This window comes from Phaenicophaeus curvirostris, chromosome 8 (genome assembly GCF_032191515.1).
Source record: "Phaenicophaeus curvirostris isolate KB17595 chromosome 8, BPBGC_Pcur_1.0, whole genome shotgun sequence".
NCBI lineage: Eukaryota > Metazoa > Chordata > Aves > Cuculiformes > Cuculidae > Phaenicophaeus > Phaenicophaeus curvirostris.
In genome coordinates, this window is record NC_091399.1 from 18501941 (window position 1) to 18515412 (window position 13472).

The window sequence follows — 13472 nt, forward strand, 5'->3', positions numbered from 1 at the left end:
CGTTTTGGGGTGGGAAGAAGCCAGGAGAGGTTACTGGGTGTCTCGGCTGTGCTACTTCTGTCCAGACCTGTGCAGCATCTCCCGCGCCTGTCACAGAGATGGAGGGAAAAATCCTCACTAGGAGGATTTTAAACCAGGTTTCAGCCTGGTTTAATTCTTCTTGGTTACAGTGGTAGTTTAAAAATCCTTATTTCCCAAAGAGTTGAGTGTAACACCACCAAGATCTCTCTTCCCCAATCCCGTGTCTTGCCTCCTACAACCTCAGGAAGCGTTGAACTCACTGGTCTGTTTCAAATAAAATATATAAAGGATAAAGGTCCAAGAGCTAATTAAATCCCTGCAGGAATAATGAAACCTGGCGGCAAGGTAAAGCAGGGAGATTCTAGAAGGCTCTCGGCTGAGGGTGTCCACCCTTCGCTCTGTGCCTAGAGGTGAATCCGCAGGAAACTGGGCTGCACCAGTGCTGCCTCGTGAAACCAAAGAGCCAAACATTTTGAAGGCTCCTTTGTTTTAAATCCCAGCTTGGAAATCACAGCAGAGCACATATTCTGGCCGTGCAGTGGGAAAACTGCAGCACAAACTCATCCCACCTCAGAACAGAGGGGTAGAGAATGACCAGGGCAAGTCATGAGACAGAAACCCACAGGAAATGAGGCTTCAACAATTAATCATAGAATCATAGAATAACCAGGTTGGATGAGACCCACTGGATCATCGAGTCCAACCATTCCTATCAAACACTAAACCATGTCCCTCAGCGCCTCGTCCACCCGTGCCTTAAACCCCTCCAGGGAAGGGGACTCAACCCCCTCCCTGGGCAGCCTCGGACAGGGCCCAATGACCCTTTCTGGGAAAAATTTTTTCCTCATGTCCAGCCTAAACCTCCCTTGGCAGAGCTTGAGGCCATTCCCTCTCGTCCTGTCCCCTGTCCCTTGGGAGAAGAGCCCAGCTCCCTCCTCTCCACAACCTCCTCTCAGGGAGTCGGAGAGAGCAATGAGGTCTCCCCTCAGCCTCCTCTGGGCAACGGGGCGGGGCCAACGAGGAGGGGAGGGGGAAGCGGAGGGGGCGGGGCCAGCGGAGGGGGCGTGGTCACATGGGCGGGACCATCGGAAGGGGGCGTGGTCAGAGCGCGGGGCGTAACCAATGGCGATGGGCGTGGCCGGCGTGCAAGGGGGCGTGGCCACAGCCTGTGGGGGCGTGGCTAGAGAACTGGCGCGGGAGTCAGGGCCGGGGGCGTGGCCAGAGCTTGGGGCGGGGGGCGTTGCGGGGTGGGGGGGGGGGGGGCTCGGCTATTGCCGGGGGCGGGGTCAGACCGGGACACGTGGGAATTGCGGGGGCGGGGCCAGAGTTAGAGGCGCGGGTATTGCTGGGGGCGTGGCCAGCGTATATGAGGCGTTTCTTGAGCTGGGGGCGTGGTCATCGCTGGGGGCGTGGCCAGAGCGTCGGGGGTGTTTCCTGAGCTGGGGGTGGGGTCCACGAGGGGGCGTGGTCAACGAGGGGGCGTGGCCTAGGGGGACTGGGGGCGTGGTCAAGGCAATGCTGTTAGAGCTGGGGCGTGGTCACGTGGGAGGCGTGGATACTTCCGGGGGCGTGGCCAGCGGGCGTGTTCCTTAAATAGGGGGTGTTGCCCGGGGGGGAACGTTTCTAGGGGCGGAACGTTTCTAGGGGGAGGATGTTTCGGGGGGGGCGTGGCCAGGAGGGGGCGTGGCCAGTCCGGCGGCGGTGCCGGCTCGGGCGGCGCTCGCTGAGGCGGCGGCGGCGGCGGCGGCGGCGGCTCCTCCGTTCCCCACCCCCGCACCGGCCTCCCCGGTGTGGGGCATGGACGTCCCCGCGGTGGAGCCGCCGGGCTGGGCGGCTGAGGCGTTCGGCGAGCCGGAGGAGGCGGAGGAGGCCATCGGCGGCGGCGCGCTGGACCGCGTCCTGCTGGAGTCCGTGTGCCAGCAGCAGGGCTGGGCCCGCGTCTACGGTAAGAGAAGCGGAGCCGGGCTCGGCCTTTGTGTGCCCGGCGGCCTCGGGAGCCTCAGCGAGGGAGGCGGCCCACACCCCCTCGGTGGCCCCCGGTAGGGCTCAGGGCTGCCCCCCCCCCCCTCCCCCCCACCTTCCGAAGCCGAGACCCACGGAGGGTGCCCGGGGAGCCCCGAATGGGGCTCCCCGGGCACCCTCCGTGGGTCTCGGCTTCCCCCGGTGCCGCTTCGGGCTCTCCCTGCGATGAAACCTCGGGTTCAGTCTCTCCGTCATCATCCAGACGGTGGGAATGATGTTTTCTCTCTCCCTGTGGCGAATCCCGTGCTCCAGCCTTGGGAAGGCAGCAGTTGCAGCGTGTGGCTTTGCTGTTACCGCTGCCCAGTCTTGTGTAGAAGCTGTAAAAAAATCATTTATGGCTCCTTTTCCGCCTCAGGTCCTGTCACGCTGCTGTCTTCTCCCTCTCCTGCCCCGAATCCTAGAATCACCAGGTTGGAAAAGACCCACCGGATCATCGAGTCCAACCATTCCCTAAACCAGCCCCTCAGAGATCCTCCTGGCCCATAAAAGTAGAACCAAATGCTTTCTCTTACCCGTCTCATCGAGCTGCTACCGGTCGCGTTATTCCTGAAACACGAAGGTGACATAAATAAGTTATCGACGTGAACTCTGCTGGATTTCTTGGCTGAGGGTGGTTAATTATTGTGAGTACCACCAGCCTCAGCCTCCGCACGTATCAGGTGAGGAGGATCAGGCTGCAGGTCTTTTGGAGAGCACGGTCTGTTCAAAGACCTTTGTGTTTATTTTGGAAGCTTGAAAAGCTGGTGCGGTGGGATGAGGCTGTCTGGCTGCTTTCTGTCTGGTGCATCAGGGAGCAAAGTTATAGTTAGCGCGGTTAATTGCGATAGAAGTTTGGGATTTGTTGTAGTTTCCACTATGTCAAGCTCGCTGCTTCTTGCCTGGCTTGCTTTGTTGCTCTCACCCTAATGCTGAAGCTCTAAAAATGCAGCCTTCTAAAAAAAAAAAAAACAAACCCTCTCTACTGTTGTCAGGGTGAGCTGGGAAGATGGCAGATTGCCTTCGAGTTGATTGTTTGTTTGTTTGGAATACTTTCCAAAGGTAAAATGAGAACTACTTAAGAAGAGGATGTCTGGCACCGGCCTATCTTTTTGTTACCCAAGGTTATATCGTGGATGAGTGGAACCAGGAATGCGGTTTCAAAATTAGCCACAGCGAAAAACATTGCTTGTTGATAAAGTCACGTTGGACGTCGTAGTGTGTCTGCAGCCTGACACTAACACGGAGATAAATGGAAAGTCGCCTGTGACGGAGCAGCGAGCTCACGGGCTATAAAAATCAGTGTAGACTTCAAGCATGTAAAAATACATCTCATAGCCCAAGGACAATAACTAATTATTCCTAGTCTGTGTTTAAAAACAGCTCATTATCTCTCTCCCTGAAAGAATCTGATGTGGTAGTGCCTTCTCTCCTTCCCTATGAATTTGCAATCGGATTAGCTCCTATTTGTTCATTTCCTCCTGCTCATTAGCCTTTTCTTCTGGCCTGAACACATCTGGAGGAGTTTGTGGACAATGGATCCGGTTGAAACTGTGCCATGTTTGCGCACAACTAAATATGGGTTATAAACCTATGAGTGACAAGTGTTATTTATAGGATTAAAAGTAAAGCCTTGCACAGTTGTTGAGGAACCACCGCAGTATCAGGAAAGAAAACAGGAGCAGAAAGCTCAGCCTCAGTGTCTGTATTGTCTGAGGAACAATGCGAACACTAACAGTAATTATTTCACCCTCAGTGGCTTGAGGAGGGAATGAATATCTAGTGTATGAAAAGTAGAGAAGCATTTTCTAGCAGGGCGAGAAATGCAGCTTTTGATGTCATAGCCTTCCTTTTCCATGCCTCATTCTGCTGTGTTGGGGAGTTGTGCCTAGTGAAAGGTGGCTGTCTGAAAAGTGGCTCAAGTAGCTGAAATGCTTATTTTAAAGAAAAGGAATTTGGGAGCCGCTTAAAGGTGACAGTGTTTATTTCTGTGCATCTCTCTTTTCTGTAGTGGCGTGCTCTCCGCTTTGTCTCTGTCCAAGGAGGTAATTACTGGCATGAGAGGAGCCGGTCCAATTGCAGAGCCTGTAAAACTTTGTAGGCAAAAGGGAAGAAAATGTAGCAGTAAAGTACCATCATTACTGGTCTCTGCGGCTTGCCAGCAGTGTGACAGTGATGTGAATACACTAGGACTTTACCATGTCTGGGATGTGATTTCAGTGTGACGCTGAGGTCTCGTCTGACTTTGCTCTGAGATCTAAATCATAGTCTGGCTATTTTTGCATTTCCTGCCTCAGCTGATTAGTTAAAGGGTAGCTTTTTCATTCCATGTTCTGGGGGTTCGGCAGCTTCTGGTTAAGTGAATTAGCAAGGACGTTATCAAACCATGGGATTACAGTTTCCGTACTAGAGGACAGAGCTTATCATGCAAGCAGTTTCCTCCAACCTGGTGTTTGAATAGTGGACGGGAACAGCAAATGTGCCTGTCGGAGCGATAGATATAATTGCTTATGAAACACAAATCACGTGAGTGCTGTTAGATGATGTTTCCAAGAACTAGTTTTGACACACAACTAATGTTTGTGTAAAATATGTATCAACGTGCGTTCTGCACGATGGCTTCCTTTCAGCCTCGCGGCGTGTGTGTAATGGGTAGGAGGGAAGAGGTTATCTTGATTGGATTAATGCTATGACTTTTGGTTTTCCCCCTCTGTGAAAGGGATAGCTGACTTTTGAAAGCATCCACCAGTGCTTCAAGGTCATTTTCTCTGCTCTTTGAAACTTATTTTGGGGGGAGAAGGCAGGGGAATGACTGAATTTGCAGCTTTCTCTGTGCTAACTGTGAAAACAGAGCAATTGTGTTGCCTGCTGTGGCTGACTGAACGGCCATGGATTTTGTATCAATGAATTATAAAGCTAGCATTGCAGCACTGGTGTTAAATGTTGCGTGTGATGGGGGCAGAATCAGATTTTGCCTGACTTACAGTCTGTGTCTAAACGGGTTTTAAACTTCTGCGACAGCGGTTGTCAAATTAGCTTCTGGTGCGCCTGCTCTAAATCTCACTGCGAATGTCCAGGCGCTCAAATGATTGATTTCAAAGTAGGAGTCGCTGAAATACATAGAAAATAGCACCCGGGCCTTATCTGGACTAGGAAATGTCTTTCTCTTTCAGCAGCGGTGCTAAAAGAGGATAGCGCAAACTCTGGCACAGATCAGACACAGGCATGTTCAACACCTTGTCCTCTAATCCTGTGAGCAGCCTGGGAACATTGCTCACTGCCAGAATAAGCCTCCTCACCTCTTCCTCCTGGCCGAAAGAGGAGGCTTTTCAAATGTGGGCTTGAAGGGCTCCGTGCTTTTTCATGATTGTGATCTGCAGACAGAGCTTCTCTGGCTCTGACTGCAGAAAAAGCCCTAGACCCCATGCAGCCAGATAGAGATGTCTCTTGGCTGCCTCAAACCTGAGTTCCAGGCTTTTCAGTGTTGTCTGTCAGAAAATACTGGGCTCACGTGCAGGGCTGAAGCCACGGTAACGCGCGCAGTGTCATGTGGAGATTAAAAACCGCGTGTGGTTCGAGCACAGCACAGAAGCATTTCCTAATCGTGTGAAGTTCGGTCCAGAAACCCAATTTCTGCAAGTTACCCATTCAGCAATCAGTTGCCTACCTTGTTCAACTCCTCTGTCGATTATTCCAGCTCTGTTCTCGATGCTTTCTGCTTCTTTACAGCCTGCCTTGCTATGACTTTGTACCTGGCTTGATAGCTACCTGATCAAGAGCCCCTCCTCAGCTTTCCCCTTTCAGTACTGGAAGCTGCTCTAAGGTCTCCGGGGAGCCTCCTCTTCTCCAGGCTGAACAACCCCAACTCTCTCAGCCTGTCCTCGTATGGGAGCTGCTCCAGCCCTCGGATCATCCTTGCAGCCTCCTCTGGAATCACTCTTAGCAGATCCGTGTCCTTCCCGTGCTGAGGGCTCCAGAACTGAATGCAGGGCTCCAGGTGGGTCTCACCAGAGCGGAGCAGAGGGCCAGAATCCCTTCCCTTGTCCTGCTGGTCACACTTCTTTGGATGTGGCCCAGGATGTGTCTTTAGATGAGCACCAACAGGCTTTGGTACTGGATAGCATCTCCTTCTTGTCAGCAAATCCTCTCCTACCCACCTTGCTTGTTGTTCTGGCCAGCTTCTTCCAAGATGTTCATGTGAGGATGGGAGTCAGTCTCCCCTCCCGGGGGTCCCGTCTGTCCCCCACCATCTCCACGGCTGGTGGAGGTCCCACCAGGTGGCGGCATCTTCATTGTGGTGGTGCAGGAGCTGCTGAAGGACACCCAAAGCTGCCCTAAGCAGGCTGGGGAATGGCGTCCTCTCCACATTCGGACCTTATAGCTCATCTTCTGGAGCTCAATTAAAAAGTAATCTGGAGGCTGTATAATGGGGGGGGTGGGTAGGAATAGTGTGTTTGATGTAAAAACCAAACAGCTCTTGTGATGGAGCGAAGAGGCAATCTGATAGCGGAGAGACCGCTGTTGCAGCTGTAGAAGGCTTTCCTCTTCCTCCTGAGATGGGTGCAGGTAGCTCAGCCGGGCTTGGTTCCGTGCGCTGCTGCGTTTGTGAGTGTGAGCGGGGCTGCGGTGCGTGGCAGGAGATCGTTGGCTGTTATGAAGGATTTAACGTGAAACAAGCTGAAGGTGCGGATGAGACCCTTGGGAGGCTGGAAGGGAGCTGACGAGCTGCATTAGCGCGTCTGTGCAGGCGGTTGTGAGTTGGAAAGAGGACGGGGTCAGCGTTCCTGAGCATTTCTTTCCCTTCTGATCAATAGGCTTATTTTTAACTCCCTTAGAAAGTTGGTGCAGCAGAAGATAACCCTCATTGGGACGGGAAGTGTCATTTCCTCTGTGTTTGCACAATGCCTGCGCTAGCGATACCTGACCTTATCGCGGCCTTCAGGTGCCGCTGCAGCGCGTTAAATACAAACTTGGAATAATGAAGGCATAAAGCTGCTTTTTCATTTTGTTGAGGTGATCAATGACAATGATTTCTAGTGAATGCCCCGCTGTGAAAGATGGAGTTTAATCAAAACCAAGGTTTTCAGTGCCCGCGTTTGCAGATTAAAAATGGATGAGCGCACAGAGATTCTGCAGTGAGGAGCATCTAAAGATGTGACTGGAGTACTTTTACAGGTGATCCGCTCATACCTGCTGTGTGGTAGCTCCTCTGACAGCTCTTTTTGACCACAGGGAGTTCTTACAAGCACAAGGGGGTGAATTTTGGAATCTCTGTGCTACCACAGCTGTTGAATCTCTGATGACTTTCTTGTGTGATCATAGGGGTGATTTGGAGTTCAGCTGAGGGCTAGATAGACCCTGTTTTCTTCTTGGTTGCTTTGCTCCCAAACTTCATTGCAGAATTACTCTTTTGACATTAAAAGTTTGCACTTCACTCTTTTTAAAGAACATGAATGTTCGTTTATACATGAAATAATTTTTTCAAAGGAACTTTTGGCTGGGATCTTTCAGCTGGCTGTGTTGTTGCAAACGTTGCCTAGGTTACTAATTCATTAAGTCACTTAAATATTTGGAGGCGTCAACAATACTAGAGTGTGGAGGGGAAATGAGGATGACATTATTTTAAAACACCAGTTTCCTGACTCCTGTATTTCAGTCACACGATTTATCTCTGGCTGAACGTTTTCATGTGGTGCTGTTTCCTATTTTTAAACAATAGGGGAAAAAAAAAGGAAGATAAGAGGAGCATAACGGTGACCCGTTGACTTATTATGAGATCATGGGTTCCTTTCAACTGATATTTATAGATTTTTATAGAAAATAGCTGAGATTTCAGCGTTTTCTGGCATATATGCATTCTTACCCTCAAGGTCATGGAGTTAAGCTCTCATCAGAATTCTTTCGAAATCCTCTGTACAGGCACATAGTAATCATGGAAATACAATTTGTATCTGCAAGGAAGGGAACCCAGTGGAAAGCAAAATGACTGCATTTTGGGTTGTAAACTGCTCACGAAGTCCTCTGTGTGCTTGGACACCCTCTGGTCTGAGAAAGCCTCTGTGGAAGTGATGGGGAGGGGAAATAACATTTGTTAATTCTCTTTAATGGGGTTTCAGAAGGTCACAAAACTGTACAAAGGCTCTTCTCCAAGAATTAGTTTTATTTTTAACTATAAAGTTAGTCAGAGTAACGAGCACTTGGAGGTGAAGAGGATCTTTGCACTTAAGTAAATGTAAAACCAAGTCCTGGATTTAGATCCCTTATTATCTAAAAGGATTTCTTTTGTTTCTTTACAGCTGGGAATACCCCTTTAAAAACTAGCTCTTACACTTGCAAGCACTGGCAGGCACTGAGTTAAAGGCATTAATTCTGCAAACTGTGGGAAAACGACACCCATTTCAGCAGATGTGCAATGTCTGGTGTGGATTTGCATAAGAATGCTTATGCTCCTCTGTTAGTTTCTGGCTTGATTAAAACCTGCAGGCACCTTTTCTCTCCCTGTAGTGCTGTGTCTGCGTTCTGGGACATTAGTACTTTAATTGAAAATGCCCCCTTTTCTCCTGCGTTAAGATAACTGATTTTATTTGCCAAGTGCTGCCCTGTGGATGCTTGGTGCTTTACAGACAGAGGATGCTTGGCTTGCCTTTTGGGATGCATAACCTGGACCAGAGAAGAAAGGAAACAGCAAAGATGAAAAACTTGTTTGGAAGTGGATGGAGGATTACATGGTATTGAGTCCTTGCTTCTGAGGACATGTGGGAATGGAAAGGAGAGTTGTGGTGAGAGGAAGGGAAGAGCTTAGGAACCTGTGACTAAAAATGATCACCCATCTCTCACACTTAACCTCTCCCCACGTCAGGCTGTTATGTAAGAGTTCCAAGGATTCTGCAGAACCTCTTGTTCCTGTTCCCAGTCTGGATGCCATGAAAAAAAAAGCCTAGACTATTCTTTCAGGGAGACCATAGATACAGCAGCATTAATTCAGAGGGAGCTTTCTGTCCTCAGAATAGCAGGGAATTTAAGCAAGGTACCGGGAGGTGGGATATTGGAAAAGAGGATAGGAAATTGGATTTCTACCTGCAGTTTCTGACAGGGAGGGAGAAACTAATTAGGAAGCAGTGTTTTGCATAGACTTTATCCACATATGATCAATGTTGGATGCCCACCACCACGATGCGGGGCTCTGAGAGAGGAGGCTTTGTGTTGGGACTGTTTTGAAGGGTTTTTTTGGCATGGAGGCACAAAACACAGCTTAGCAGTATCCTAGACAAAGCCTAATGCTCGAGGAATGCGGGTCTGGAGCTGCACTGCCCTATCTGCTGCTGCCAGTGGTTTTTCCTAGCCCTGGTAGCCAGCAGAGCACTTTTGGGTTGGCCAGCACGGGAGGGAGGAACAGTTAGCGTTGCCTTCGTGCAGCACCTCTAGCTTTGTTGTCCCATCGGTTGCAAGGAGTGTAGTGGCATGGAAGTGAGAGGGAAGGAAGGAAGGAGGTGCTCTTCACAGGCTGCAGGGCAGTGAGCCAACTCGCACCCTTAACAGCTTCCAGCTCTGTTGCGAGAGGGCTGATGCGCCCCAGCTCTACAAGAGCAGTGTTTATGTTCAGGCTTAATAGGTCGGAAAGCCTGGAAATTCATGTCATATCCATTTTTTGGGTATCCTTCATAGAAGAACTTTGAGTACATGGAATATAATAGCACAACTGCTTTTTTCCTTTTAGGAAACGCATCTCCTTTGCCCAGTAAGGGCTTGGAGGAAATGGGGCTGGTTCTTCTCTGGAACGAGTCCAGAGAAGAGCAACTAAGCTGGTGAGGGGGCTGGAGAGCAGGTCTTACGAGGAATGGCTGAGAGAGCTGGGGGTGTTTAGCCTGGAGAAGAGGAGGCTGAGGGGAGACCTCATTGCTCTCTGCAACTCCCTGAAAGGAGGTTGTGGAGAGGAGGATGCTGGCCTCTTCTCCCAGGTGACAGGACAAGAGGGAATGGCCTCAAGCTCCACCAGGGGAGGTTCAGGCTGGACATTAGGAAAAAATTCTTAACAGAAAGGGTCATTGGTCCCTGTCCGAGGCTGCCCAGGGAGGGGGTTGATTCACCTTCCCTGGAGGTGTTTAAGGCACAGGTGGGCAAGGTGCTGAGGGACATGGTTTAGTGGTTGATAGGAATGGTTGGACTTGATGATCCGGTGGGTCTCTTCCAACCTGGTTATTCTATGATTCTGTGATTCTGGAGGGGCTTCTTTTCCATGGTTTGTACTTGTATGGCGGATGGATTTAAAAACCTGCTTGTTCTCTTCAGTTTCTCATTACTTGAGTCACTGGATTGGCTTGAGATAAGCAGAGGTAATTCACACCCTCATTTAGCTGACTCTTAGTGCACTGACACCCATCTCCAGAAGACGGGGTGCAGACCTTCCTTTCTTCAGCACAATGTGTGGTATGAGGGATTTCAGGTTTGAGGAGAGTGTGTGGAAAGCAGCAGCAGCTGGGAGGGAAGACTCCAGTCTTTGGGTCTTTGACTCTCTTTAGGGAATTGAATGATCACTTTGCTTCAGTTTGCCGTACCGTTTTGTCGTGGCGAGTGGTGCCCTCTTTATTAGCAATTCCCATTCTGCCCCTTGGGGTAAAAGGAGGAAGGATAGGTTTCACTGACTTGCACCACTCGTTGCTTTGCTATGTGAGTGTGTCCAGAGCTTTAACGGTTTCATTTGAGAGTGCTGCTGTGAGCTGGGAAGGTGAAGGAAAGAGGCACAAGTAGGTCAGATAACCTGCCCAAGGGCACGCAAGAAACTTGTTGGCAGAAGTCAGATCTCCTGAGACCTCTGCAGTGCTTTCCTCCACACTGAGTCGCGCTGCTTTCCGTTTGGGGTACCTTTAAGCCTGCTACATACTTGGATCCTTCTGTGGCTATTGATGATCCTCTCCAATACCCTGTCAGATCTGTAGGTCTGTAGGCTGGGCAGGGTGCTTTTGGATGGGAAACTTTCATTCGGGTGGTTTTGTCTGCTTGCTCCTTTTTCTGAAAAGAAAGAATAATTGCCACACAAAAACCAAAGGTAAAGTTTTGTTGACCTTCAAAATGTAATGAACTTGTCTCCTTGCAGCAATAGCAGGCTGGACTGCTGGTCGGAAGGAGTTTGGATAGCGGGCACTGATCAAGTTCACTTAATTGGTGGTGAGGGCCAAGTGTTTGACTAAGTTGTCATTCCTGAGCAGATAACTCTTCACTGTGGGAGGAAACCACGTCACAGATTGAGACTGGAGAACCATAGAGCAATTATTAAACCACTTGAAGGTCTAGCATCCTTTCCGTGGTATTGGAGATCCTGTGCCACTGAGTAACACTTTTCTTTTTCATTGGCTTTGCCAGGAGAGTTGACTGCTCCGTAGTAGTTTTCTGTGTTAGTTGGGTATTTTATCTTGGTGTGCAGGAGTGCAGTGCAGAACAGGCACTGTGGCAGGAAACAAAGCTTCCTGAAAATAGGCTTCTTCACATTATGAGCTTGTACCTCTGGCTATACAGACAAGCTGCTGACTTTGCTGGGTTTCCTACCTTGCTTGAGTCTACTGGAACATGTACTCCACACAGCAAAAGCACGGTGTGGGTGCGCTAATGCTTGTAGGAAATCATCAGCTTCCTCATCAAATACTACTGGGCATTTGCTATTTTGAGGTACATTTCTGTAAGTACTTTCCTTCTTTTTGTTCAGGACTGTGGGTAGTTGATAGATCTCTTGGAAAATAAGAAATTGGGAAGAAGGGAGTGGTGTCAGTAGAGCAGTCTGGCAAAAGGACATGGTGTTTAAATAATAATAATGAAATCAGCATTCTTTTAAAACTGGTTTGAGAAGATTTATGTTCTAGATGGCATAGGCTTATGGAGTCTCTCTGTCTTGCTCTCTGGCAGCACTGGGATAGGATGTTGGTGAGGGATGGGGTGATTGATGACCACGCTGGCTGGATTTCATGGGGTTCTTCCTTAACTCCTTCCACTTGCTAAGGCTTTGCTCACTGAAGTTTTCAAGCAGCCTGAACTCCTTGAAAGTAATGAGGTTTTTTTTTTATCCCGTGTAGTAAAGTAGCAATGGTCTTGCCATATATATTTGTCAGTTTTCTTTCACGTGCCCTCAGCTGGCAACAATTCTGCTCAGGGAACCCCTCTGGTTGCTCCCATCCAGATCTGTGAGAAGTGGCAGAGCAATGTGAACCAAGACCATCTGAAACTCAACCGTCCTCATTTTTATCCCAGTGGCTGCTATTTTCTCAATTTATAACCATTAAATCAAATTAAGGAAGAAAGCCTCTTTCTTATGTCAGCCTGGACAATCTTTATAGATGGAAGCTGGGCATTTTCCACTCTAATTTCTTCCTTTTTTTTTTTTTCCAGACTTATTAATAAGGAAGTCAGGAATGTGAAGTAAACAGCCTCTGTTTGCCAAAATGATGAATGTGTAGGAGAAAGGAAGGATGATAAGAAGGAAACCAGTATTTTTGATTCCTGCCCAATGCTGGGAAGGGGGAGTTTGCATGCTGTAAAAATTAAAATATGTCTGAAACTTGAGTGGAAAAAAATTGGAGAGGAATGCAGTAATAATAGTTAAAAGGCTAGGTGGTATGAAAAAGCATTAATCTTCCCTATGCTGGCAGAACTTGCTTTCTGCTCTTTCTTTGTCAGAACGCACTGTTTTTTCTGTGTTAAAAAAAAAGAAAGAGGGAAAATAAAAAACTGTCTGAAAGCGCAGTGTGGCTCTCAATGGTAAACGAATGTTTAGTGGCAGGGCAGGATTCACCCAAAGCTTAGTGTCTCAAATTTATCTGGATCCTGGCTTCATTGATTTCACGTTGTACTGTTTGGGTAATTTGGGTTTAATAGCTCTCTTGGCACCTTTAACCTGGTGCTTGGAAAGAGAAGGCAGCCAGCGTGTATAATTTTTACGTACATGAGCCACTAAGCAGTAGCACACTATCCATAAGCAACTAGGAGGAGGTTATCTCCTTAGTCCTGTGTTAATACATCTAAAAACTTCGTTATAAGCCCTGCCTGTATGGAGAATGTGAGGCTCAGTAGCTCTTACTACCAAGAGGCGCTGGCTGTTCTCCTTGCAGTGGTCTGACTCTTATGCAGTGCTACAGACTAGGAGAAGTCTGTCTAGAAAGCTGCCTGGAGGAGAGGGACCTGGGGGTGTTGGTTGACAGCGACTGAACATGAGCCAGCAGGGGCCCAGGTGGCCAAGAAGGCCAATGGCATCTTGGCTTGGATCAGAAACGGCGTAGCCAGCAGGTCCAGGGAGGTTCTTCTCCCTCTTTACTCGGCACTGGTGAGACTGCTCCTCGAATCCTGTGTTCAGCTCTGGCCCCTCACCACAGGAAGGATGTTGAGGCTCTGGAGCGAGTCCAGAGAAGAGCAAAAAAGCTGGTGAGGGGGCTGGAGAACAGGCCTTATGAGGAACGGCTGAGAGAGCT

At 49.1% G+C, this 13472-nt stretch overlaps 1 protein-coding gene across 2 annotated transcripts in view; it reads left to right on the forward strand.

The window, feature by feature from the left end:
* Positions 1-1791: 1791 nt before the first annotated feature.
* Positions 1792-13472, forward strand: part of RASAL2 (RAS protein activator like 2) — a 176257-nt gene continuing 164576 nt past the window's right edge. Inside the window, exon 1 of one of the 2 annotated variants that reach the window (XM_069862625.1) lies at positions 1792-1966. In XM_069862625.1, coding sequence (XP_069718726.1) covers positions 1819-1966 — 148 coding nt within the window. In that variant the 5' untranslated portion in view covers positions 1792-1818. The remainder of the gene's footprint in view (positions 1967-13472) is intronic. The other variant, XM_069862626.1, reaches the window with a different exon arrangement.